General features: G+C 49.9%; 6 protein-coding genes and 1 non-coding gene across 7 annotated transcripts; 3 read left to right on the top strand and 4 right to left on the bottom strand.

Moving 5' to 3' along the window:
- Nucleotides 1–1,451: 1,451 nt before the first annotated feature.
- Nucleotides 1,452–2,918, top strand: J7337_011525 (uncharacterized protein; the record flags this gene model as incomplete). Its single annotated transcript, XM_044829067.1, has 4 exons — nt 1,452–1,901; nt 2,047–2,073; nt 2,136–2,324; nt 2,349–2,918. The coding sequence occupies 4 exons, from the start codon at nt 1,452–1,454 to the stop codon at nt 2,916–2,918; spliced, it is 1,236 nt and encodes a 411-aa protein (XP_044675742.1).
- A 3,450-nt stretch (nt 2,919–6,368) lies between these two features.
- Nucleotides 6,369–6,440, top strand: J7337_011524. Its single transcript has one exon. It is a non-coding gene; the product is annotated as a tRNA-Asp (tRNA).
- Nucleotides 6,441–7,052: 612 nt separating this feature from the next.
- J7337_011523 (uncharacterized protein) lies at nt 7,053–7,646 on the bottom strand (the record flags this gene model as incomplete). Its single annotated transcript, XM_044829066.1, has 1 exon — nt 7,053–7,646. One exon carries the CDS (start codon nt 7,644–7,646, stop codon nt 7,053–7,055), a length of 594 nt encoding a protein of 197 aa, XP_044675741.1.
- Nucleotides 7,647–12,436: 4,790 nt separating this feature from the next.
- On the bottom strand, nt 12,437–13,103 carry J7337_011522 (uncharacterized protein; the record flags this gene model as incomplete). The annotated part of the gene is made up of 2 exons (XM_044829065.1): nt 12,437–13,037; nt 13,090–13,103. The coding sequence occupies 2 exons, from the start codon at nt 13,101–13,103 to the stop codon at nt 12,437–12,439; spliced, it is 615 nt and encodes a 204-aa protein (XP_044675740.1).
- Nucleotides 13,104–13,544: 441 nt separating this feature from the next.
- Nucleotides 13,545–13,853, bottom strand: J7337_011521 (uncharacterized protein; the record flags this gene model as incomplete). The annotated part of the gene is made up of 2 exons (XM_044829064.1): nt 13,545–13,682; nt 13,743–13,853. 2 exons carry the CDS (start codon nt 13,851–13,853, stop codon nt 13,545–13,547), a joined length of 249 nt encoding a protein of 82 aa, XP_044675739.1.
- A 2,337-nt stretch (nt 13,854–16,190) lies between these two features.
- Nucleotides 16,191–17,012, top strand: J7337_011520 (uncharacterized protein; the record flags this gene model as incomplete). The annotated part of the gene is made up of 1 exon (XM_044829063.1): nt 16,191–17,012. One exon carries the CDS (start codon nt 16,191–16,193, stop codon nt 17,010–17,012), a length of 822 nt encoding a protein of 273 aa, XP_044675738.1.
- A 1,194-nt stretch (nt 17,013–18,206) lies between these two features.
- Nucleotides 18,207–21,713, bottom strand: J7337_011519 (uncharacterized protein; the record flags this gene model as incomplete). Its single annotated transcript, XM_044829062.1, has 1 exon — nt 18,207–21,713. One exon carries the CDS (start codon nt 21,711–21,713, stop codon nt 18,207–18,209), a length of 3,507 nt encoding a protein of 1,168 aa, XP_044675737.1.
- Nucleotides 21,714–25,627: the final 3,914 nt, after the last annotated feature.

Raw genomic sequence — 25,627 nt, 5'->3', positions numbered from 1 at the left:
ACCATTATCGACTGTCCCCCAAAATGCATCTTCTGTGATATGTGTGATCTTTGAAGCTGTTGTTCTATGAAGTCCTTTGCACTGTCGTAGTCTTTGTGCGGCTGATTGCTATTCTGCATGAAATGCGTATCACCAAATTGGTTTACAGCACATTAGTTTGATTTCTGTCACTTTGTTGGCAGCTTGGCTTCACAGCGGGCACGGATTTCGATTTCAGTAGGTTACAGTGGGTGCCTGGGGAGTGATATTGTCTTTGTACCTGTGAGGTGCAGCGTTCAGATATTGCATATGACCTCATCACGCTTCTCCCAGCTTGAACACTCCCCATTATCTCCCCAACACCGGCAGTAGACGCCCCTGAAATTGGTATGCTAGGGATACTGGGCTACGAGGTACAGTGCATTCAGTTTCCAAATTATCTGCCACCGATTTGCTGTGATATTACGCGAGGGCTGGGACCCCTTTTCCCACAGATTCATCACCCAATATCTAACGCCGAAGCACGAGCTACACGGGTAAACCTTTCCCGACTTCCTTCTGGCAAGTCGTCCCCAAACGCAATTTTCTTCCCTCACACTCCCTCCCTCCCATCTTCACTCTCACTCACCTCCACCTCACAACTTTGGGCCCTCGACATCTCCCTGGCCATCTCTACTGACATCTACTTTGTCACAGACGGAGTATTTGGGAGCATTCTTCTCTGCGGAGTTGGGCCGCACCGACCTTCTATCCGCATGGTCGGTGCCTCCTCCAAGCCCTAATCAAACCCGGAGTGGTCCCCCGTTTCCGTGCTCTCTTGACACTTGAAAACTACAAACCACCAACAAGCCATAAGCCCTTCCGCTTCGAATCGACAGAAAAGGCCTCCGCCTGGGTAAGTTGCTACAACTATTTCTAAGCTTCACTGTTCCGCCTGCAGGTCTCGTTGTCTCCTGTACAAAAGCAACTCGCTGACTATCTTGTGTTCTTCACAGCCTTGGCATTGGCCGTTTCCTCGTCCAGGTCACGATAAGATTTTTTCCTGCGTGCTACATCACTCTAGCATTTGATTCTCCTTAAAAGGTATGTTTGCTTACTTATTCTCCTCCATCTCCATCTGCACATCATGAACGTAGCGTGTCGCCACTGCTTTTCCCTCGAGAGCAAACATCACGAAGCCTCACCTGCACCTGAGTTCCTGTCTTTACATCTGCAGCTGGGCTACCAAGGTTTCTTGAACAGCGCTGAGTGGAGGGTGCCAGTTTCATGCTTTTTCAATCTCAGTACACTCGGAAATCCATCTCCATTCCTTGCAAACATCCGGATGCTTAAGCGTTGTGACTTGGCAAAATCTGCTTTCCTCTTTATGCCTCTCGATCTTTTTTCCAATATTGCAATCGCCAAGCTAACCTTCTTCGGTTTCCAGATATCTCTTGCTTCTCTGGATCCTAAGCTCTGAATTCCACGACGGAATGCCCCGTCGCTGGTTTTCCGATCGGCTCCATGATGCCTGGGGGCGCGTGGCGGGTCGCCGTGGACGGCAAAGAGACCAAGGAAGCCAAAGCCCTCAATACTACGCAGAAATCGTGGCTACTCCTGACCAGAGCCCGGATAGGGCCAGCCACCTCCACCTCCGTCGAGGTGCCTCTCTCCCAGATCTCCTAGCCCGTGCCGCCCTAGAGCGTGTTCCCCCACCGCTTCCTCTTGATAGCCAAAGCCTTTGGGACACTCCAGCACCTGCCATTTCTCCTGTTCGGTCCCAGCCAAGTGGCGCTATCGGGCTCGGAACTTTCCTTGGGGAGTTGGAAAGAGAAGCGTCCCGCTATGATCAGCATTTTATCCCAACAGCTATCATTACGACTCGCAACACGGCGTCCATCGACCAAGGGACTGGGGGTCAGCCCTGGATGCTTCCCGGCCAAGTAAGTTTCACTTCACTACAAGCCTCGCCTTCACAATGGATACCCCTTCAATCGTCAAGCGCGTGGCAGCACAAATATGTGTCAGCAATGTGAGCTGACAATGGAAATAGGATTTCTTCCCTGAAAGTCAGCCACTGGTTCCTAGCCATCTGAGAACCGGATTGTTCTCGAGGTATGTCCGGCATACGCTTCTTCCTTCTTACCAAGCTAATTGTGACTTTCTACAGCTCTCAGTCCGAACATCGCACGCTTGAGCCATGCGACTGCTGCAGCCCAAAGTTCTTGTTCGGAGACTGGCGGGCCTTGACTCTCGACCCTCTCACACATACCTTTACTCGTCACGAATCTTTGACATCGTCCTCTGAGCTTCGCGGCCGAGGCGATCTCAAGTCACAAGACAAAGCATTCGCGATCCCCATCAATGTTATTACTAGTCAGCCAGGCTAGGGGCACCTGCTGCAAACATACATTGCCGAAGTTCACAGCGATGTCTTTGCCCTTCTACTTGATGTTCTCGTCTCCCCGAACGGACTGATTGGCCAAGAGGACGAGCTTAACCTCCCGCTGTTGCTTGCCACATTGTCATATACTCTAGACCAAGGCATGACCCGGGAGACCAGGAAGCTCAAGAGAACTATTGATCGATACATCCCCCTCCGCATGTTCCACCATAATCCTCATACCAACTCACCTCGTCTGGAGTTTGAGTACTACGAGTTCCGTTCCGAGGAAGTCTACCGGGCCTGGCTAGTAGTCTCTCAAGATGGAAGACTCCGTGACTACCTCTCTCCCAGTGAGGTGGTGACTCTTTACGTCTGCTTAGTGCCTAATTGGTGTTGGTCCGGCTGCATCCACGACTACAACGATAAGTTCATAGAAGACACAAACACTGCCTGGGCCTATATCAAGGGCGACCCTGGGAGTCAGTTTGAGCAAGTCTTTCAAAGTTTTTTCAACCGCACACGACTTGGATTGCATTCCTGGACTGGAAGCGATGCCCCTAGTGGTGGAGACTAGATCTCTGTGACCAAGACCGATACTCACGAAGAAGCTCTGCAAGCATTCGGTGATCAACCCCAAGCCCAACCAGACGGCGCTCTCACCCTCTATGGCGTCCCGTTCCAGGGAACTCGGAAGGCACCGCATCAGAACCGCCCTCCAGCAAGTGGAGGTGACTTGGAAGAAACCCTTCGGGGATTTCAGGGGGCCACACCGGGCTCTCGTTGCACTTTTCACTGGTGCGCCTGGGGGTTCGGGTCACAACCCAACGCCCGGGACCCAAGGTACCCTTCACGGGTGCTCTTGGTGACATGCGCGAGAACCCACTCAGGGTTCTCGTTGCACTTTCCACTGGTGCTGGCCGGGGTTCGAATAATAGCCGAACGCGCGGACTTGAGCAGAGCAACGCCAAGCTGCGAGAGATGAGTGAGGCCCAGGCGACTCCTCGTCTAGAAGCGACGTAAGTATTTCCTGTCCCTTATTAAATCAGATGATTAACATTGAACTCAGGGGGATGACGAGGCCTCATCCGATGAAGAGTCGGATGAGTCTAGCGTACGTGAGACAACATCTGAGCTCTTGCGGCAGCCGGTTCTCGATGCACTTTTCACTGGCGTGTGTGAGGCGCGTGATGTGAGCCATCAGCTGTGGGGGCTATCAACTCAAAATAACACTCTTACAAAGTGCTTTTCACTGGCGGTGCTGGGGAGATTGTTGATGGGTCAGTTGAAGATGGGAGTTTCACTGGTGTGCTGGAGGGTCCGGATTACAATCAAATGCGTGGAGGTCGAGATATACACTGTATTTTGCCTCCTGTGGGTGTATCTAACATGTCCGGTAGTGCAGAACGTGACATTCGTCGAATTCACAGAGACAGCTATGCTGCCTTGGGTTGATTGACAGTTAAAGCTTATGATGTCTCAACAAGACATATCAAGCCAACACGTCGAACACATTCCAAGTACAAGCAAATTTCAAGAACATGTTGGTCAGATTTCGCATCCGTTACCTATCGATGTACCTAAGATTAGATTTCTATCATTGGAACTTTTCCGCATTTCCCTGCCTAAGTTCTCGGTCATGTCACCCCTAGAATGACTCGGATACACCACATCAGTACGAATCGTGAAACCCATATCAACAGTGCCGTGGAGCAACAATGATCTATCAGGCCAAAGCGAGTACGCCCCAACTCACCTCAAAATCCCAATATGTGCTAGTCACAGTATCTTGTTATAAACTCTGTGTTCCTTCTTCCAGTGTAGTTCGCGCTTGGAAGATCATATCCCTCGGCAACATGTTATAAGGGAAATGCTGCGTTCGATTTCAACTGGGGTGTGGAACGACTCGAGATACTGTTCATTATCCTTGGGTGATTTCCATGATTTAAGACAGAGGGGTCTTCTTGTCTTTTTGGGTGTCTGGCGAGTCTGTTCATCCCTTGCTGTACATGTAGATCCGATATATCGTGAGATTCTGTATATACTTTCTTTATCCTTGAGACTAATTAAGTTTAGATATAGTACTATCCACCAACCATACGATGTTCCGGAACGCCACCCGCAGTATAGGTCACTTTGTAATCGAGCAGGCCGCATCGGTTTCGAAGACTCGTAGGGTTCTTTCTTTTTGCTTTACGCTGTCTTACCATCGCTTTCATACGCCTTCATCTTGGAAATCCAGCATGTTGCAAGATCTTGTGATTCTTAGTCATGAATCGTATGTGCAAGTCTTCGCCTCCCAATGCTTTTCGTCGTAGGAATAACTGTTACAGAGTCTTGTACCAAGTGCTTCCCGAGACTGCCTTGAAGCCTAGTTAACCCATGAGAAAGGTCGAGAAGATACGATGAGGGCAATCTCTCATCTGTAATGCCAGCACCACCATAAGTCGGGCCGCCAACGTGGCTCCAGGGACAGAACGCACACCAATCTATTGTCAGACACAGTTGCTCGATAATGGATGCTAGCTGCGCCAGGATGTCTCGGTCTTGGGGTAGCTCAACCTAAGCCCGTATAGTCAAGATGGTTTCGATCGTCAGGGACAAGTGTGGCGTGTTCATAAGCTGTCGGTTGAAAAGATTTTGTACTCAAGGAACTAGGCCAAGGTGTCGATGCCCGCAGGCAGGTGGAATTATCTTCACTGCGTACTGGTCTTCTGTAGAACGGCTGAACGTATGCGGGTGAGAATATTGTTTGTTCGGAAAGCGGCGCAACATGAGCGTACATTCTGTTGTCACATGTGCTGACCATCATAAGGTCGGCTTCGAGGGATAATTCCGTTTCTTTTCGTATGTAGGACATTAATTCTGTAGCTGCTGGCTTCACATTAGCACCAAAGCTGTGACTCGTGGATTGCATGTCCAAAGGGGTAGCTCGTCGCTCTCACTGTCATAGACCATGCTGGCAAGGTCTTTGACTTCGAAGGATGCAGTTCTTGGTTTTCTCGTAATGGAACAAATAATCTTTGCGGTTCCTGACTTTAATTTTACATGGAAACTTCGATGAGGGAAGCCAGAATGGTAGATCCCAGTCTCCAACTCGGGCTCCTCGCCCGTGTGGCTTCGTCCGTTTCCGTCGAGATGGTTCATCCGACAAAGTTCTCGGAAGCGTGCTTGCTTCTCAAGCTGAATCCTCAAAATTTGGCAGTCTCCTGTAGGACTTCGGGCTGCTTCTCTTTCTATTGTAATTGTTGTCGGTCTTGGGCCACAGTCGGGGCCGTTGTGTACACGACATGGAGCCTGCGGTGAATCCATGTCGTCTCGAGGCTACAGGAGCTTCTTCGTGCTGGTGAATCGGAATATGTCCTAGAGAGTAGATACCAGGGGGCTTTTCGTTTATATTTATATCAAGCAGGTCAGGAAAGAATGTGTGAACTCGTAGCTTTGCACAGCTCGTATGGAAGGCACATCGAGAGCAAATAGAATAGCTGAGCAAAACTATACTGCTGGTACGCATCCTCAGAGAGATCTACCTCGGACTCCAAGTGGCTCATAATAGATGCCAGGCGTAGTTTTGTGTGTCGAGTGAGCCGTGGCCTGCCTGTGCCAAAATTCTGTGATCAGGAAGACAAGTCAAGGAAGCAGCTGTCACTTGCTGGCGTGGGGTGGTCGGGCTTGAAGGGGTGGACGAGCCATATTACTTATGTTACCAATGAGACGCCGTCGCCGTTGTTGTTCCATGACTTCTTGGCTGAAAGAAAATTATTGTTTACAAGTGAAGGCCGAATGGGTAAGTAGGGTATATGCAGGCTGTCAACATTTGATTGTCATTGCAACTGTTCTGACTCGCGAGTTTTCACGAATCACTAATTACTCAATTGACCATCCTTTGTGTATTAGTTAATTGATAGCTTCAGCTCTTCCGAATGGTGAGATCTCTGGTCAAATTTGGTCGGCTTGAGGCCTTGTGAATATAACGTCTCCGTGCTGACTCTCCCCCACAACCCACTACAACAGGTTCAACCTGTTATCTTCCGTAGTATAGTGGTCAGTATGCAAGCTTGTCACGCTTGAGACCCGGGTTCAATTCCCGGCGGGAGAGATCCAGCCACCTGTGATACACAGGCGATCATTTTTTGTGTTTTTGCTCATTTTGTCATCATCAAGAGACATTCATTCTGACAGTTATTCAATTTTTGTGTGTTTTGTTGGTTCTAAACTTGGAACAGTGACAACAGATCTTGGCGTGCGTCGTTGGGGTGTTAGGGTGTGCTTCCAGGGTCTTGCTGCGCTAATTACAGTTAGCTGATCGCAATGATCGGCATTCATGCATTGGAAGTTTGCTGGACAAAGTCCCCTGATTCATGGTTTGCTCTTGGTTTTGTTTGTCTGAGCAGCAATTGCCACGAATGCGGTCGAATCGAGCACGTACTGGATTGGTTTTGTTTTTACAAGCGAGTGACAGATGTGTTGGAGAGCGATTGGTGAGTGGTTACAGTTTAGACCGATGGTTGTTCAACTCGGAGACATCACATATAATGGGCAATTGACGAAAAGTGATAGAAGCAAATAAGTATTGAGTACGTACTCTATCCAGGTTCTATGACCCAATCAAACGCCATTATAATGAATAACTTGTCATCCTCTAAACCCAATGACCTCGACCATGAGGCTATGCAAAAATATGTGCTAGAAACGTTTCATCAACCAACATTTACTCGTTGGGCTGGACCTGGGAGTACAGGCAGCCAACAGGCTTCTTAACCTTGGCGGCCTTGACGGAGAAGGGGAGGCAGTTCTTGTTACCGCCGGGGTTGTCGATGCTGTTGTAGACCCAGACAGACCAAGAGGTCTTCTCGAGGTCGTCGCCGTTGGGGCAGGCAACGAAGCCAGCGCCGCCGTTGGTGAGGATTCCGTCCTTGTCGATCTTCCAGCCGTTGCGCTGGCCGTTCCTGGGCATGGGCTGAGCACCAGTTGTGTAGCCGAACTTGCCCTGGCCCATGCCGGAGAAGTCGACGTAGGCCTGCTGGCCAGGGTTGCCGACGGAGTAGAGCCAGAGCTCGTCGCCGGAGAGATGGAAGGTGACTTCGTTGTGTTGCTTGCCGTCGTCGCAGCTGGCCTCCTGCTTCTTGAGCTTCAGCTCGAAGGACTCCTTGTTGGCCTGGATGTAGCTGAAGTGGATGGGGCTGGCGGAGCGGAGGGCGAGACCGTTGAAGAAAGTGGACTTGGGAGTGGTGTCGGCCTTGGGGGCAGCTGAGACGACGCCAGCGGCGACGAGGGGAGTGACGAGAAGAGTCTTGATCTGCATGATGGCGGCTGTTGTGTTGTTGTTGTGTTGTGGTGGTGGTGGTTGTGGTTTAGAGTGGTGGAGTTGAGGTTGAGAGTGTGAGTGATGAGTGAGTGAGATAATGTCGAAAAGAAGACAACATCGAGAGTCTTATATACCCATCTTCTCCCCTTGGTCGTCTTCATCTCGCATCGTCATAGCTGAGAGATCGATCGTCTCCGGCAGTTGCCCCAATAACGGACTCTAAGCCCCAGCCCCAGTCCGAACTCCGAAGGCCCGCGGTGAGGACTGAGGAGACGGAAGCATGTCGCCCGCCTCGCGGAAGAATAGAGAATACGAGATATCTCCACTGTCCACTGCAACTCAACAATTATCTCCCTGAAATAACCCCACTGCATCCCGTAATGCATTGAGAGCTCAGGCGGTCGAGCCGAAAACCCCCAGGCCTAGGCCCCAGAAGCGTTGCTGGACATGGCTAAAATTGTAAGGGTCAGGCCGGCCATAGAACGCCAATGGACACCAACGCTAGGGATAACGGCAGCCCAAAGCAAGCCACCCGTGACCAGAGCCCAACCCCAGGCCCAGGCCCAGTCCAAGCCAGCAATTGAGCTGGAGCTCTCTAAATTTAGCAACGTCCAGCTTTTCTAGAACCTATCGTTCGATGCCGAGGCCTCAGTGCTTGGCTACATACGTCATAGCCTCGATCCCCAAAGGGTAGGGCCTAGGTGAAGCTAAACCGCCCTGACCACTTGCAATGCCATTGGCATTGAACGTGTCTTTGGGCCATCGCCACAAATGGAGCTCCTCGTAAATGCGAGCTTCTTCAGGCAGAGACACGTTGGCCAAGAACGATAATTCAGGTGAAATGCTACATCTACTGTGATGCCGAGTTCCGCTGTTCTGTTGGTGTTGAAAACAGTCGGAAACGTTTCTTCATTAGGGGGCGGAAGTCTACCCGGAAATAATGGCCTGTGCTAAGGCTCTAGGTTAGGATTAGGAACATTCCGTCATGATCACTCACTCAAAGTCTGCCAAGGTCAAGCCCCATAGAATAGTATCTCAACATGGGATGTTCCTCGCATAATTGTATCTATTTGTGGCTGAGCGTGAATAGGAGAATAGCGGCTTCTCCACTACGGATACAGCGACGGTGAACAACATCCAAGGTTCAGAATGCCATATACAGTGGAAATACAAGGACATTGGCAGTGGGCCATGACCAGTTTCAGCTATAGTGCCCCAGATTATGAAGTCCGATCCTTGGACCTTGCTCTTGACGTGGTATTCCAAGCACCTGATCTGCAAAATCTAACGAGATTGGACAGAATAATACGAGTTCCAGTGCAGATCAGTCCGTATTCAACGACAGCAGTTAACATGATGTTGTCTCCTTTTTATGAAGCGACAATTAAGTGTTTAACGTTGCAGTATTTCAACTACAAATGCTTTTCATTCAATTCGAATAGAACGATGCTGCTAAAATAGGTGCTAACCAAGGTGTTGTTGATCCGGCAACAAGTGTCGTGGCTGGTGGATATATTTGTAGTTTTGCTAGGATAGCCTCGCTATACTGAAGCGTAATCAAGATAATCAAACCTAATTATGCTTTGTTCAAGAACAGCTCTCATATCGGTTGGTTCTTACTGTCTACTTCAACTATCGCCAATCAGTCCTAAGCTCAGGGTACAGCCTTAGCCGTAACAGCATAGACTAGTCATACACAGTTAGATTCTATTCCAATTCTACCAACGCTGCCCCCAGCAATGCCAGCAAATAAAACTACCAAAGTCACATCCCGAGACAAGTTTGAGAGGCTGCCTCTCCTTCTCTCGTATAGTGTCGATCCAGTCACAGCAGGCTTACTTTGTGAGATCATCGTTGAGCCAAACTCTTGGCCGAGTTTTCATTCTTACTTTCATGATGGGGATGATCTACGCTCAGGCGGTGGCAAAGACTTACACCCAAAGCGCGCCAATCGTGGGGTAGACCACGATGCGCATGATTTCTTCAAAAGGCACGTTACATCTCTTGGCATTGGAGATCAACATCACAGTCGATCATTGAGGTTTTGGAATGGCAGAAGGTGCCTTACTCGGGATAGGTTCTGGGCAATGCAAAGGAGCTCATAACAACGAGAGTCGTTTTGCCGCCGCTGCACTCGTCAGACAAACGCCACTGAAGATTGAATTACATCAAGATATTCATCTTGCTAAGCATATTCGATACTGAGACTTTTACTACCAGAGACCTTCAATTGTGGAGGGTGCCGCGGAGTATGAGATTGACGGTTTGGTTGCACCCGGAACATCCAGCATCAAGAACATACGTCTAAGCCACGCCGAGGTCTCCGGATCGACATTGTGCAGAACCATCACGGCCCTCAAGGCTATTAAGACACCCGATATGTCGGTCGGAAAACTGTGACAGAAATTTAGGACGCTGCAAGATCCCAAGAGCCGGGAAGAATTCTTCTTCAGCACAAGAACACCTTGACAATGCTTGAGCTCGACGTATCAGAGTTTGGTTACAGAGGTGTCAAAATGGGAGAGTTATCAGATGGATGATCTTGAGCAAAGAAGGGACGAACAGTACCAGCTTGAGAGGAAGTCAAACAACATCCCCTCTATATGGATATTTCAAAAGAGAGTTATGAACTCGACTGTCACATTGAAGAGATTTACAGCGAAGAGAAACAAGGCAAATCTATGTAGTGAGCAGGACAATCTCGGACGTTGCTAATATCTACAAAGGCTATGAATTGAAACCCAAAAACGAGCCGTGGCCACGGCCAGAGCGGAAGCTTGAATAGATCTATATATAGTAAACCATGAGCAATATTTGAGTTTTAATCACAGTCAGTCTGTAGATGGACTGTCTTATTTACACGGTATTTCTTACGCGGCAGAGATATCTTAATTACTCGTAGCAGTGATCTAGTTTCAAGAAATTCACAAGTGTAATTTACATTTGAGGTGAAATGAGGTTGAGATAGACTATAAATCCCAAGATAGTGGCAGTCTAACTGAATGAGGTATATGCGTAAGCAGACTCCATAGATTCTTTATCTCACTCAGCTACAATTGAACTTCTCAACCTCGACTATCTCTATACTATCAAGGTTCCTGATTGGATCCCAAAATCTATCCCTGAAAGCGATATCTGCTTGCAGCACATCGGAACATGACGACATTCTCATCCATTCCCCCCTACATCCTCGGCGGCGCTTGTGTCAGCCGTGGGATGATGGCTCTCCTCTCACCACGAAAGGAGTACGGCCACGTCGGTCTTCTTCTCGAATCTAGCAAAATCAGCACAGAAGGCGGCTCTGTTTCACCTCTTATGTACTTCAAGGGTCTTCGTGAGATATCATACGGTCTTACGTTGATGGCGTTCCAATATCAGGGCAATGAGAGTGCCGTGACGACGTTTTCTGCAATATTGTCGATCGTGAGACTTGGTGATGGTTTGGTTGTCTGGATGAACGGTGGTGATGAGCTGAGATATAAAGCTTCTGGTCATTGGATTACAGGACTGGGGTTTGCTGGATGGGTGATTTGGAGATGGAGTTACTAGGAATTCCAAAGCTGGAGCAGAAGTCACATTGGCTTGCAGGTACAGACACAGATTGACCCTGAAGGTTAGAAAAGTTACAATATTCCTAAAGACGGCTCAGTTCACCGCTTTTCTGGATATAAATTAGTGTCTGTTGCGTCTCACATGCATTCTTCCCGAAGTTGTGAACACTCGCTAAATTCTTCTGCAGAAGACGTGCTACGACTATCGAAAGCATTCTTCTAGAGTCTCCAAAGCTATTTGATCTCCATATTTGGACTGTCTTTAGCTTTGCCTCTTATCATAGCTGTGGACTAAGAAATACCCCCAGAACTTGAACTGGTAGGGCAGGGACATCACCAACTCGAGATCAACTGGTACCTGGCTGCATACCTTTGACGGACCAAGACTTGGTATTTCTGGCCAGATCGATATTTTAGTTGTAGTAAAGTCAGGCCGTGTTTAATGAGGCTTGTGGTCTCAATATGGATCGACGTCAAACGCTTATCTTCGAACCTTTGACGGTCTGATATGCAACCTCCAGTTGGCAGTGACTTGACTTACATGCAGCCAGACTGACACTTCCTCATGATACCAGCACCATTTTCTCCAGGCTTACTTCCCTGTGCAACTTAAGGACTCAATTGAGATTTTATACGTAAGGTCTTTTATTTTGTATTATTCGAGCTGTAGTCGCCGCGAACGAGGTTGACGCCGCTGTAGGTTGCATGACAGGATGTCTCATGAAGTGACAGCCACGTAACAACATATCAACTTGTGGTTATTCCTGCAGTAAAAGACTATGAATAAACAAGAAATGGGCGACATTTATTTGCGTATGTGAACTCACCGCAGAATGGAAAGACAATGGCTTTGCTTCGATCTTCACCGCTCGCATTATGATGCGATGTCAACAGGAGGTCTGGTTAGTCTGGATCAAAAGAAGCAGACCAGCTTCTTCTCCAGTTAGAAAGCAACTCTCTATAACTGTTTATCGTCCATATAGCCTCACCTTATGGTCGCTCGATAAGTAATCTTCGACCATCAGTGCAAAGTTCCCCCGTCCTGGATAAATGACGCACTCAATCACTGCCAAACCCAGCATGCACCAGTCTATTTATGACCTTTTTTGTTTTCCAGAATACATTTAAACCAGTCATGATCGTCTCATTCATGTTTCTCCGCTTTGAATTGTGTTCCCCTCGCTTGTTCATTGGTATCACAAAACCCTACTCCGACCCCCAACACCGAACCACATTTTACTCGGTGCTCAAGTTCCACAGTCCATCGCCCAAGTAATGCGCGTCCTCAATCACGGGTCCCTTGCCCTTGGCCTTGACCTCCTTGGTTCCCACGACGAGTGTTCCCACTGCGCAAGCCTCCTCCTTGCCCTCAGCTATGACAACCACGGGCTCACCCTTGACAAGCTCTCTGCTCCATCGACCCTCCTCATCCATCTTCTGATCCATCTCCTTGCCCTCTTGTAGACCCTCGGGGGCACCATCAGCAGGTAGTCTGCCTCCTGGGGAAGTCAAGCCGGGGGCCATGAGGGTAGCGCCCGAGAGGACGAAGCGAATGGCACCGCGGTCTATGCGAATGCTGGGGAACGCTTGAGGGAAGCGGTGTACGAGACGGAGGTGAGGAACGAGGATGCCAGTGAGATCCTGTTGGTAGAAGAGAGGTGTTGAGTCGAGAACGTAGAGAGTGTTGCGGTCCGTCAGCTTCATGCTTGAGAGCGACGCCTTCTTGGGCAGAATCTCGTCGATGTAGGGGTTGAGTAGAGGATATGTGTCGAGAAGGCCCTGGCGAAGGGAGCGCTGGACAGATGATTTGAGCTTTTGCTTCGGTGAGCCCTGGATTCTGGACGTGGTTAGATGAGAGCTTTGAGAGGTTTCATGGCGGGGGAATGTACTCTTTCTTGAACATTGTGGTGGTTTAACGGCAGTGCCGAAATGAATGCAATACTGGAGTTGAGCTATGTTGCTTATAGAACAAGTAAATAGAAAATGGACGGTAGAGAAGGTGGACTTGTCGTGTCGTGTCGGGTCGTATCGTGTCTTGGTGGGGTGCTTTTGGTATGGAAAAGTCAAGTCGACAAGTGCCCCGCGGCATCGGGTGGCGGGGTAAATCTCGAGATGCAATAACAGAGGCACAGCACCAATGGAAGTCTCCAAAATAAGTACCATCACAGAACACGCGATCACAATTAATAGATACAACGGACATTTCACAAGGGAAATTCATGATCCTGTTATTCTCTTGCGCCTTCGCCATTGCAGGCGAATCCTGTTCCCATCATTATCGTACATAAACAATGCCTTTCCCCTCCTTTTCGTGGAGGGGTCAAGTCAATCAAGTACCGCCAGATCAGCCCTTGACGACATGTGAAACAGTTCCGTCATCCTTGAGGTGCACGTTGAGTCTATCCTCCTTGAAGTCCTTTGTGACCATCATTCCGGGCTCGATGATGCGTGTCTCCTGGGGGAGGTCTCGCTTGGCAAAGACCTGTTCGTCAGCGTTAGCAGCGTGTTTATATAGCCTGAGCATAATTCGTGGACGACATACAGTCTCGGTCGATGTCTCTTCATCGGAGAGCTTCTTGCCGACAAGCTTGTTCTGCCACTCCTCGGCCTTGTCGCCGGATGTTGAGTTGATACCAGGAACGACAAGAGGCATGATGGGCGTTGTATTTGTTTTACGTGAGAGTAGATGGTTCGATGAGTATAGTCAAGTGTACGGTGTTAAAGAGAAAAGATCAAAGAGTCGGTTGCTTCCTTTTATACATAAAGCTTGCGTGCAATCACTGCATTACATACGAGGCAAAAGCAGGAAGCTCACGCCAAAGTTGATGACGTAGACTCACATGGCTAATCCCCAGATTCAGCTCGATTGGCTGCGCGTCGGTTACTCAAGGGAGAAAACATGACGTGCGTGTGAAAGGGGGGGAACGTTTAAAATCTATCAAGATCTCGGGCATTTTTTTATGTTACTTACCTAGGTAGGTAGTTACTGGTGAAATGAATGACAAGTGATGTGTCTTGGCATTAACTAGAATTATGCTTTTCTGTCAATCTCAGGCACTGACCACTAAAGTGCTGCTGCCCGGCATTTTCAACCCCTGAACATCGCCTGTGTCTTTAGCGAGCGATGGTTGATTCGGTACATCCCGATGAGATAACGCGATGAAGGTGGAAAGTATCAGGATGTTCTGTTTGTGGGCACAAGGTTTGTTGGGATCTATATAGAATCAGATCCTCCTACTCCATACGACAAGATCAAATGCTTGTTAGCTTTGCTCATAAATCCTAGACTCATGATGATACTGGTAAGTGACTGTTCCAAACTTGGGATAGCCTCAGAGTGTTTGCAAGATGATGGACAGCCATGAGAGATTCATTCTTTTATCCTCTCTGCCGCCTACAACTTGACCATCTGGTAATGCGGTGCAGGTCTCGATGGCGTCGGGATGCGCGACAGGGTCCATCTCAGCTGCATAACGCCTAGGTATGGATAGGTACATACATGTAAGCAGAGGCAGAGCAGAGTAAGCTCAGGGTATTGACCGGTTGCTTATACAACATCTGCTCTCATTCTGTCTAGAGGTTTGTTTCTCCAATCCGTAGTCCGTGTTCTGCTTGTAATGATACTAACTGTTTCTCCAACAAACACATAAACATACGGCAATTGCAACAAGTCAAGTCAATCGAAATGTCACTCTCCTTGATGCTTCACCCCACAACCATCGTCGCACCAGATGTAAAACTTGGCGTCGATTGGTCGCTGCACCGCCATCCTTGCCAGCCTGCTGTGCTGTGCTGTGCTGTTAACCCGCTCTTTCAGCCACTTCAATCAGCGCTTGCGGGAAGACATGGCAAAGCTTGGGCTTACGTAGGTGGTTTGTCAAAGAAGAGCCCGAGAGTTCAAGTTTCAGCATGTCAGCAGTAATTCAACGACAGGACAGTGACACCTTCTTGGGAAACTTGGTACATCTTGGGTGTAGAAATCAGATTGTTCTTATGCCAATGTATGAAAACACGTCTCGCTTCTCTTTGTTGATGTTTGTCTTTGTCTTGAAATGCAGCTCAGTCCAGCTCCAGTGCTGGTTAGCGGGTTTAGCTAATAAGTTCCCACCAGTGATCCTGCATCATCAGCAAAGTATCAAGCATCAGCCGTCATCATGGGCATGCATTGGCGTGGATATTGATGATATTCGGCCTCGGTGAACTCGACGGCAACGTACATACAGACAATACCACTCCAGGTGGTTAGCAATATCACCAGTTCTACACCCAAAACTTAAACAAAACGCTCACAGCCCTAGCATCTGCAAAACAAAGAACAAGGCATGGACCCTCAATCTCTTCTCATGTCCTATCCCCTTTCAGGCATAGTCAATTGTGGCTCAAGGCCTCTCACCCCCGTCTAGAAAGGATCCGTCTCCTCATCTCCCCTTTTTTTAGCACAAGCAACGCTCTAAAGATCCCCATAATAATAATAAGAGCCTGTAACATGGACTTGTTGCTGCCAGCTTTCCAATGCCAGTGGCCAGTAAGCAGTACTTAGCACTGCCAGCCAGCCAGCCAGCCCAAAGGCCGCCTCATATCCCCTGCCTCTCTCTCACTGCCTCTGCCTCTGCCTCTGCCTCTTATTTTTTTGCTCTCCATTTCCAAGGACCCTCCCTCACCCAGAGAAACCAAGGTTCAGCCCAAAAAGAAACGGACGGATAATCCCTTCCATTTCCCATCCCATTCGCTTCGTTTCGCTTGCTCCCTCTCCTTGTTTCTTCCTCTTTTTTCCTTCCCTATCATTCCCCGTCAAAACCACCAAACAAAACCCACCCTCCCCCAAACTCATCCATCCTCTCTCCCCTTTTTGGATTGAGCGTGTCTTGGTTTCAGGCGCCCAATTCGTATTCGACAACAGAAATTACAGAGCTTGCTGGGCATCCTCTCGATCGAAACCTAATCTCCAAAAAATAAAATAACGAAAAAAAAACCGTTGAACCCGTTCATCATGCGCTTCTCAACCGCCATCCTCTTCGCTGGCAACGCCCTTGCCGCTGTCCAGCAAGAGTGTCTCGCCAACCACCACGAGGACCTCGCTGCCTTTGCTGACTGTGCCAACAAGGGCGCTCTCTCGTACTGCCTCGCCAACCTCAAGGAGACCGACGAGGCCGCCCTCAAGAACTGCTACACCTCTGCCGGCTGCTCCTCCGACGCCGCCGCCAAGGAGGCTCACTACACCTTCGAGCGATGCTCCGAGATCGCCAAAGCCGGCGAGCTCAAGAAGCGCTACGAAGCCGCTCCCATGCCCGCCATCATCCCCCGCGTCGAAGCCGCCGCTGCCATTACCGACGGCCCCAAGGCCACTGGTGAGCTCAAGAAGCGTGCCGCCGATACCTCGAGAGGAACCGACTGCTACACCACCTTCAAGAAGAGCACCGAGCAGTGCGATCTCGAGACCGTCTCGGATAAGACCAAGACCGCCACTTGCTACAGCACTGAGATCAGCACCAGCTCGTGCCGCGACGAGGTCCTCTGCACAACCGATGCTTCCTCCGATGATATCTGCATGAACAAGAAGGAGATGGACACCGCTGGTATCATCATCGCCATCGTCTTCGCTGCTTCAGCCGCTCTTATGCTCGGCTACCTCACCTTCATGTGCTGCCGCGACCGCAAGGAGCAGAAGCGTCTCGTCGCCAAGTCTGAGGCCGTCGCCCTGGCCCGTGCTGCCACAAAGAAGCAGCGCGCCGCTCAGCGCCAGCCACTCATCCGCAACGCCTCGGGCCAATCCGCCCCCGGCGCCGGCAACCCCTTCCAGGACCGAATCTAGGCAGATCGGTCTCTTCGAGGGAGGGCTACGGTAACGAGGCAGCTTCACCGAGTCTCCGAAGAGTATTCGTTTCAAAATTGAGCTCTTCGGCTCGCCATGGAGCTACCTCTTTCCAAGCACTCGCCATATCTTTATAATGCCTGTGTGAATGCCAGCGCGGAGGAAATATCCAAGGCTTGGAAATCTTCGAAGCCAAGGATGAAGTGTTTTTCGATACCTTGATATAAGGCCCGAAGGGGAACAAACCTTACATGACATGTTTGAGTATTTTGGAGCAATGGGAAAGGATAAAGTCTGCAACTTTGGTGCGCGAATGTAACTATTCATCTACCTTATGAAATGGGGACGATCACAGCTAGACGTTGAATTAAAGTATTACGTGTGCTTCCATCCGGCCTCTCACATGTTCATCTCGTAGCTTTCCACAAAAATGGTTACACGCGGCACATACTCACACTCGCACATGTTGAGGTGAGAGTTGTGATGGCTGGAAGGTTATGGCCAACACAAGCCACTGGCATTGACCAGAGAAACGGCTAGCTTTGGCTGGTACTTCGAAGCTAATTGTTATGGGCGGTGTTGGTCAATCATCGTCACGAACATTATTCACATTCACAGGCCAACTACACGCATTGCAAGGGGTCAGTCAGGGCTAACGGTACGCATGATCCGCTGCTTGAACAATACTCTTTCATTGAGCTCAGCGCTTTTTTTTACGTTGTAGATTTCTTCATCGCTTTCCTTCCAACTGCAACATTTGGCAGCAAATCGCGCCTGGGTATTCATGCCACATCTTCCTCTCGACTATTGGTAACATCCCGAATATATCTTCACCTGAAGAAAATGAGCTAACGCGTTGGGCTTAGCCGTCTTCCGTTGATGAAAAATGCCAGAATCTCATGCTCTCCGCTGGTACTGTCTCGGTGGGCCAATCAGCTATATTGGAACTCACTCCGAATCTTTGGATTGTGATCCATTAACTGGAGGATCAAAACGATCCATGTCAGATACGTTCGACGAGCCCCTCAGGTGTAAAGACGACCTCCCTCTTTTGTGACCTCCTAGCAAAGTGATAGGCTGATTACAACTTGCAGAAGGTTCGGGATCCAGAGGGGTGCTCTCTCGCACCAGATCTCTGACAGACAAAGAATTCCGGCCAGTTTGTCGGCCCGCCTCACGCTGCTGAGACTTTTCCTATATTCCCCCTCGCAGAGCTGCTTGACCAGCCACCGGGCTACCAATCTCACCTGGAGCGCCGACGGCTCGATAAAATCCATCATTTAGATCGGGTTCCCATCGGACGGCGTGGCTAAAACCTCCACCGTTCTGTCGAATAACTAGCGTACCGCCTCCGTTGTTGGGGTTTCCTTCGGTGTCGCAAAGGTTGATGAGAATAGCTTCTGAGATACTGTCGCCTGACAGTGCCTCAATTCTTGACTTCAGAATTGAGAGGTCGATGTAACCTTCTTGGTCACCCGAGCCAGCGAGTTCCTGGCATGCCTGGCAGAGCATTGCGCGAAGTTGGGGGAAGCTAGGGTGTGACGCGGTTCGAAGAGAGTTGAGAGCAGGAACAGGAGACATGCCAAAACCAGGAGGTGCACTTGGTGCGCCCCAGACAGGATTGTTGAGCCCAGGAGGAGGCAAAGGATGTCCACCGACGCCAGGAGGGCCCCACGGATTGGGTGCCAGCGGAAACGCTGAAGCCAAGAAGGGACTCGTGGTATAATCGGGCCTCGGTCCAGGTGGTTGGTTTCGCACCCCCATAATTCCTTCGACTTCGAGCGGCTCGTCATCTTCCAACAGAGCCCGACTACCCAGATGTGCAGTTTCATCTTCCTTGTCGCCAGATGAGCGGCCAAGGTTTATGCTTCCAGGACGCCCAATGGGAGCAGGTCGGCCAATGGGTTGTGCTGGGGTTGGTGGTGCGTCAAATTGGAATGAACTTTGGCGATGATGTGTTGATGGGGGCATGTCCGTCGGTATCGGGAATCCATTCATGTCAAATTGATCGACTCCTGGCTGTGAGAACCCTGGTGGTATCGGTAAGGGAAATCCACGTCCAGCTGGCCCATTCATGCCAGGAGGAGGCATCATTGCACCAGGGCCGTGTCTAAACGCAGAAAAGCCATCCTGTGACATGCGATTGGGGAAACCCGGTGGTGCGGGGTGATGGTGCAATCCTGGGGGCGGATGCATTCCCATAGGAGGTATCTGGAAAGGAGATTGTCCTGGCAGTCTCGGTTGTCCATTTGTTGGGGATACCGAGTGAGAATGCTGAGTGCTTGCGCTTCCGTGGCGCTGGCCAATTAGACCAGGGCTCATGATGGGTGTCATGGAATGAGGTGAAGGGTTTTGACTAGTAGACGAAGCTGTAGCGGATTGCGCTCCACTGTCTTGCTGCGAGAGGGTCCGAGGTCTTATGGGAGTTGGTGCTTTGGACATTACAGGAGTGGCGACAGGAATCTTTGGCGAGGCGTAGCTTGCAGGATTCGAAGGTTGTTGTGGAAGAGCTGCCGGGATTGGTACGGGATGCTGGGAACCACGCTTCGGGATTTGGATTGGTTGTGATGATTGACTTGCCGCCTTCTGGGCAGCTGCCTTCTCCTCCTTCAACTTCTCCTTAGCTTCTCGGGCTGCTTGGGCATCTTTCTGAGCCTTTGCAGCACGAGCTTCTTTGTCCCGCTTGTCGCGCTCTTGCTTGTCCTTCCGCTCCTGCGCCTCGCGCTCTTTCTCCTCCTTTTCTTTCTGTCGCTGTTCTTCCCTAAGCTTCTTCTCTTTTTCCTTGGCTTCGCGGGCCTTGCGGTCTTGTTCGGATCGCTCCTGAGCTCGGCGTTGTCTCTCTGCCTCCTTGCGTAGGCGAGCTTCTTCGTCAGCCTTCTTCTGCGCCTCCTTTAGCTTTCGTTTCTCTTCAGCCCTGGCTTTTTGTTCAGCGACCCGTTGCTTCTCAGCTTCTAGACGAGCAGCGTCTGCAGCAGCCTTCTCTGCCTCTTTACGCGCTTTCTCCTCGGCCAGTGCTTGCTTCTTCTGTGCAGCCCTGTCCTTCTTCTTTTGCGCGTCTTTGGCCTTCTTAGCTTTCCTCAATTCAGATTCTCGATCTTCGGCCTCGAGTTCTTCTAGCAGCCTCTGCTGACGCTCCTTGGCGACTTTCTCCTTATACGCCGAGAGAACCCTTTGTTCAAACATTCGGGCGGCGAATATCTGGAACATGCGTCGGCCTTCCTCCATTCGTTGCTCCTCCGTCATTTGGTCCTGGCAGCAACACTCAGTATGGGACTGGGATGGTATCACAGAGGGGTTTGAGTATACCTCTTCCTCCTCATACTCCTCATCCTGACTATCATCAAAGTCATCTTCCTCGTCCTCTTCTTCGTCGTATTCGTCTTCTTCAGGAGGAGGATGATTATGTGGATTGGAGTATGAGCCATTAGGGTGACCGTAGCCCCTTGAGAAGTGTTCGCGGGCGTCTTCTTCCCGAGCCATCCTACGTTCGGCAAGCTGCTCCATCATTTCGATAAACCGCTTGCCGTCGTTTTTCAGGAGGTCATCCGCCACGGTGAGAATACCACCTAAGTCCATGTTACCATATCTGCGGAGAAGTGAATCAAGTAGCTGCGTACCCTTGACTTGGAGGCTATTGCCAAACGTCAAGAAATCGGCGACGTCCCGTTCATGTGAGTTTTGATATTCTTCGGGAGGTTCGTCGTCGCTGTAGTCATCGTCCTCCACTTCGTCTTCGCTGTAAACCTCCTCCAGCTCGTCCTCATCTTCGTCGTCTCCCACATGTTCGACTATTCGACCGCGCGATGGCGGGCGGTTGGTATAACTTGATGGCAGGCCCCGGGGCGGCCTTAGAGCGAAATCTCGAGCTGATGGTAGCATTGGTGGTCCCTCGCCTTGGTTTGCGAATTGTTCAAGTTCCAGATAGTAGGCATCGTAGAGGCCTTCCAGTTCTTCCTCAATTGCATTTCGCTTCCGTCCGCATACAGTGCAGCTGCATGTATGCTTCTGTTGCTCCTTCATCTTCTTCAGAACAGCATCCTTCTCGACTTTGACCAAGGATTTCCGCTCATCTTCACCCAATCCAAGCCAGAACGCTTTTATACGTTCGCGCTCCTCTTGATTGCTAGTGCTCCATATCTTATCGCGTGACATTCCAGGGCCTTGCGACGAGTGCGATTGGGGCTCAGATTCAACAGTTTCGGGTACAGGTGATGTAGGATCGGCATTCCCTCCCTTCTTCTTTTTCTTCTTGTTCTTCTTCGATTTTGAATCCGAAGGGGGGTGTCCGTTTGTAGTTGGGCCTGTTAATTCGCTCGCCAAGACATACTCATGCTCGTCGTCGCTTTCGACCTCTTCGTGATCGGCGGGTCCACGGCCTGAGGTAGACCCTGTGCGTGCACCACCGCTCGCGACATTGTCGGTATGTCCATTCGCAGCTTGCTGTGCGGCTTTTAAAGCAGCCTTCTGTCTACGCTTCTGCTTCTTGCGGTTGACTGTTGGAGCAGGGTCATTGTCCGGGTTGGAAGCCTCTAGTGGGGGGGCACTGGCTTTAGCAGTTGTGGGGGTCGGAGGCAAGGAAGACTCAGAGGTAGCGCCCTTAGGTACGGTGATAAACTTGGAGCCATCCTTGTTGGTGTATTTTGCCGTACTTCGTGGTGATACCGGAGTTTGGGCGGCCGGTCGTTGGTTTTTGGCCGGCATGATAGGTTACGGGAGCTGAGCAGTCGAGGGCATGAAGATGCTGTGCGCGACACGTGTCTGTCGATGGGAGGACGGTGTATGAGGAATATGGTTCTGTAATACGCGAGAGCGTGTCAGCTTGGAAGCGGAGGGTATCGCGCGTGTCAAGACGGTGAAGTCGTGGTCGTTAGGCGGCTGCGGGCACGTTGCAAGTGGAGGGTCTCTGGGGGCGGCTCAAAATGAGGCACTCACAGTCGGAGAGCGAGCGGCCAAGGTCAGGGTTAGGTCAGCGATGACGCCTGCGGGGAAGGGGCCCAATGGATTGATTGTTATTGCTGCTGTAATAAAATCGTAAGCGCAGTCGGAGGGTTTTATAGATACTTCGGATTGAAGATAAAAGAGTGCGGAAATGTCGTAACGTTCTTTGTCTGGTGTTGTTTGATGCTTCGAGGCTCAAGGCTCAAACACGATGGATGGGACGGTAGAAGTCACTCTTTGGTGGAGTTGCATAGCACCTGTACTTTCTCATGCAGCCGAACCTGCCCAGCGACACTGTGATGTGGTCAGGCACGCATCTGATTGACAGGATATGCCCCGCTATTCCCCTAGCCTGGTGTAGCCTGGTGTGATCTCGCACGTGATGTTGAGATCTGGCGATTTGGTTTGTTTGTGCCTTGCTGAGGGTGGGGTTACAAACAGCAACCTTGATGTCAACGTCACTCGTCTCGGGGCTACCCTGAACCTGGGGATGAAGCAACAGAGACAATCAATTCTTTGTTTGGCAATCATTGAAAGACCCAATTTGTCTATTTCTTATTTCTTGACTGAAGGCTGGGTCATTATTGTTTCTTGTCTGTTGCTCAATTGTGTGTCAAAGGCTTCCAATATGTAAAGCGAAGCAATCGTCAAGTACATTACTGGTATGACCATCACATTGACCTCGTGACTCAAAGTCCTTTAAGATCTGTTCTTTGCATTTCTACCACTTCTGGATTCGAGAGGTAATCAATAATTCAATATTATGACAGGACTGTGACAGGGACCAGTGCATGTTTGACAAAAAGATAGACAGACTACGTCTTGGTTATTAACGGTGGGAAAAACCCGTTCCGTCTTCGCGAGACGATCAATACTCTATACACACAATATCACCGGGGAGCAACCAAGGCAGATCACCGTCAGAAGTATCAGGCCCGAATTAAGATCTTCACATCTCACGCCGATGTGCAGAACAAATTTGACCACCAAACTCATCATTTACAGGCACCACGATGGTTGCCGACGCTGTGCAACATTCAACTTGGCCAGCACAATCGCGCAAGAGCCACATGAAAGCCTCATAGACTCGACTCTATCTCTCATTTCAACAGCTGGGTGAGACCATGTGGAACAAAACTACGACATACATCTCAGCGCGCAAACCCATGTGTGTGTGACAGAATGCCAAATTGAGACGATGCCGTGTTGCCCCTTGCCTATGCATGTTGCAAACGACGGAGGACAGCATCGACGGGAGAGGACGACGCAACATGTTTCGGCTATTTGTCCATACATAGACGAAGGATCCTCAATTGCTGAAATCTGCCCGTACAAACGCCGCCTGGAGTACCACTCACATTGAATCAGAGCTGATGGGAAGGGTAAACGGATGCGATCTCTGCCCACCAGACGAGGAGAATATGCGGGTAAGACTCAAGCAACCATCACGACGCTGACAGCCATGCATGCATTATTGGGACGAAGGATCGTGGCATCACTTGCAAACACCACCGCAGCCTTGTAGGGCAGTGAGTTCATCGCCTACTGTGACATCGGCCACGAGGCATCGTTGTTGCATTCGACGTAAACAGGCAAAGACAGTGAAACGGGCCAACTAGCTCATCGGGTATGCCCGTAGAGTATGCTGTCATCTTTCGTGAAGGATCCACGCAGGTGAGAATTGAAGTTTTTCTGCACTAACGTCAGAGAAGAAAACGACCTTGAAGGGACGTTTGCAGACATCTATACGAACGTCAGCAATGCGGACCGCCGGCGCAACTCACAAACACCGATCTTCTTCTCACGGAATGCATATTATCATGCTATTAGCGTGAGGGAGCCAAGATGATGGAGCGCATTAACGGGATCATCCGCAAAATGGTCGAGTTCATCTCATCCGATGCCCTCAAGTAGTATGGAATGAAGTCTTGAGACACGAGCTAGTTCAGTTACTATTTCTATTTCTAGGGGACTTTTCCATCATCGCTGCACAACAGGCAATAAGCGTCAGGGCTAAAGCAGTAGTTCGTCCTGGCCCTTGGTTTCCAGGGCTCCAGGGCTGGTCTGGTTCCTGTTTTTAGCTTACCGGCTGGCGGGTGTGGGTTAGTCTGCACAGCCTCAAATGGCGGCGGCCATGCATTTTTGCATCCTGGCAATGAGATTGGCTGGCATGACGAGCATCTCAGAGCCCAAATGTTTAATCCTCCGAGTAAAGACAAGGGCACTTTTGATGTGGATCTGTTGATATGCTTGTCTAGATCTGAATTCTGTCGTTACTGTCGTATTGAAGGACACCTTGGCCCTGTCGCCCATGGAAGCTATCGATGCAGAAACAAAACACAGACAGCTAATTCGTTGGACGAGATATGAGCATTGAGGATGACAGAACGGTCCGTGAGTTTTGTTTGGCTTGGCGGAGTTGAGTTGAGCTGAGTCTGAGTCTGAGTCTGAGTCCGAGAGGCTCCACGACGACGAAACTCTCCACCGACTTCTGTTTACCTAATTGAATCTCCAGTGAGGATTTATGACGGTTGCCGAAGCGGGACGGCACTGCAATTTTGTTCCCAAACCGACCCTTTCTTAGTATTTAGATTCTTCCCACTGAGCTGGTACAGGGCGGAGAATGTCAGAATTAACCGAGCTGGCTTCAATCATATTACTTGTTTTGGATATACAGTTGTGGATGCTCCGCCACAGCACAGGGGGTTTTGCTTGCTTGCTGTCTGTCTGCTGCAAGTCGCATCAATAATGATCAACTCATGATGGGATGGGCTATGCTAATCAGATGCTGCTGATGACAAGACCTCCAATTGAAGACCCTGAGTGACTTTTCCTAAAGCTACGTAGTCAGAATGTCAGAAGATGCCGTCCGTTGTAACGATCCATTCTCCGGCACATCTCGTGTACCTTTAATCCATGTCGATCAACAACCACAGACTTGCCGTAGCATGCAACATGAAGCAACTCATGCTCTCGAAGCCCACTTTGTGATGATGCGCAGTCCACTCAGGCTGCCCAGCTGTCACAGAACCTGCCCGTACTAGAGAACTTTCAGGGCTGTCGTCCTCCACTAGACCTCACCTCATCATGCTCAGCTAAAAAAGGTCCCCCCCGGACCCGGTTTCTACGTCCAAGGTCCACATGGTCTACCCGTTCAGGGGAGCACCTCAGTACAGTGAGTACAGTGCAGTGTAGGTACTAAGGCAGTCAGTGAGTCTGTCGGGCTCTCCACCATCACCGATGCCACCACCGTCGCCGTCGTAAACAAGCCCGGCTGTTCCAACAATAGAAAAGAGGCTGCCTCTCTAGCTTTAGATCTGCCGCGTATAGTATAACTAAACGTTAGGTTCTGGGGGATATCTTTAATTGGTATCAGATTATCGATCTATTCATTCCTTAACATCTCGAATGACTCGTTTCATCTTTTCTACTCTGCACAATCTTCAGAACCTGATGCACATCAGCCCAGCCCAGCCCAGTCCGCCTCAGCTCCATTTTAGACTGAGGCTAACTAACTAGGTAAAGAAACAGGTCGGCCTGACAAAAAAGAACAGCACCACCTCACCACAGTCCTTGACTGTCCTATCATCTCGGTCAATCAATCATCAGTCCTGCCCGTTATTCTTGGTCTCGTATTCCCAACCCATCAAACCTCATTCTTTCATCTTCTTTCTTGT

Source organism: Fusarium musae, chromosome 9 (genome assembly GCF_019915245.1).
Source record: "Fusarium musae strain F31 chromosome 9, whole genome shotgun sequence".
Classification (NCBI taxonomy): domain Eukaryota; kingdom Fungi; phylum Ascomycota; class Sordariomycetes; order Hypocreales; family Nectriaceae; genus Fusarium; species Fusarium musae.
This window is presented reverse-complemented; position numbering and strand designations above follow the sequence as displayed.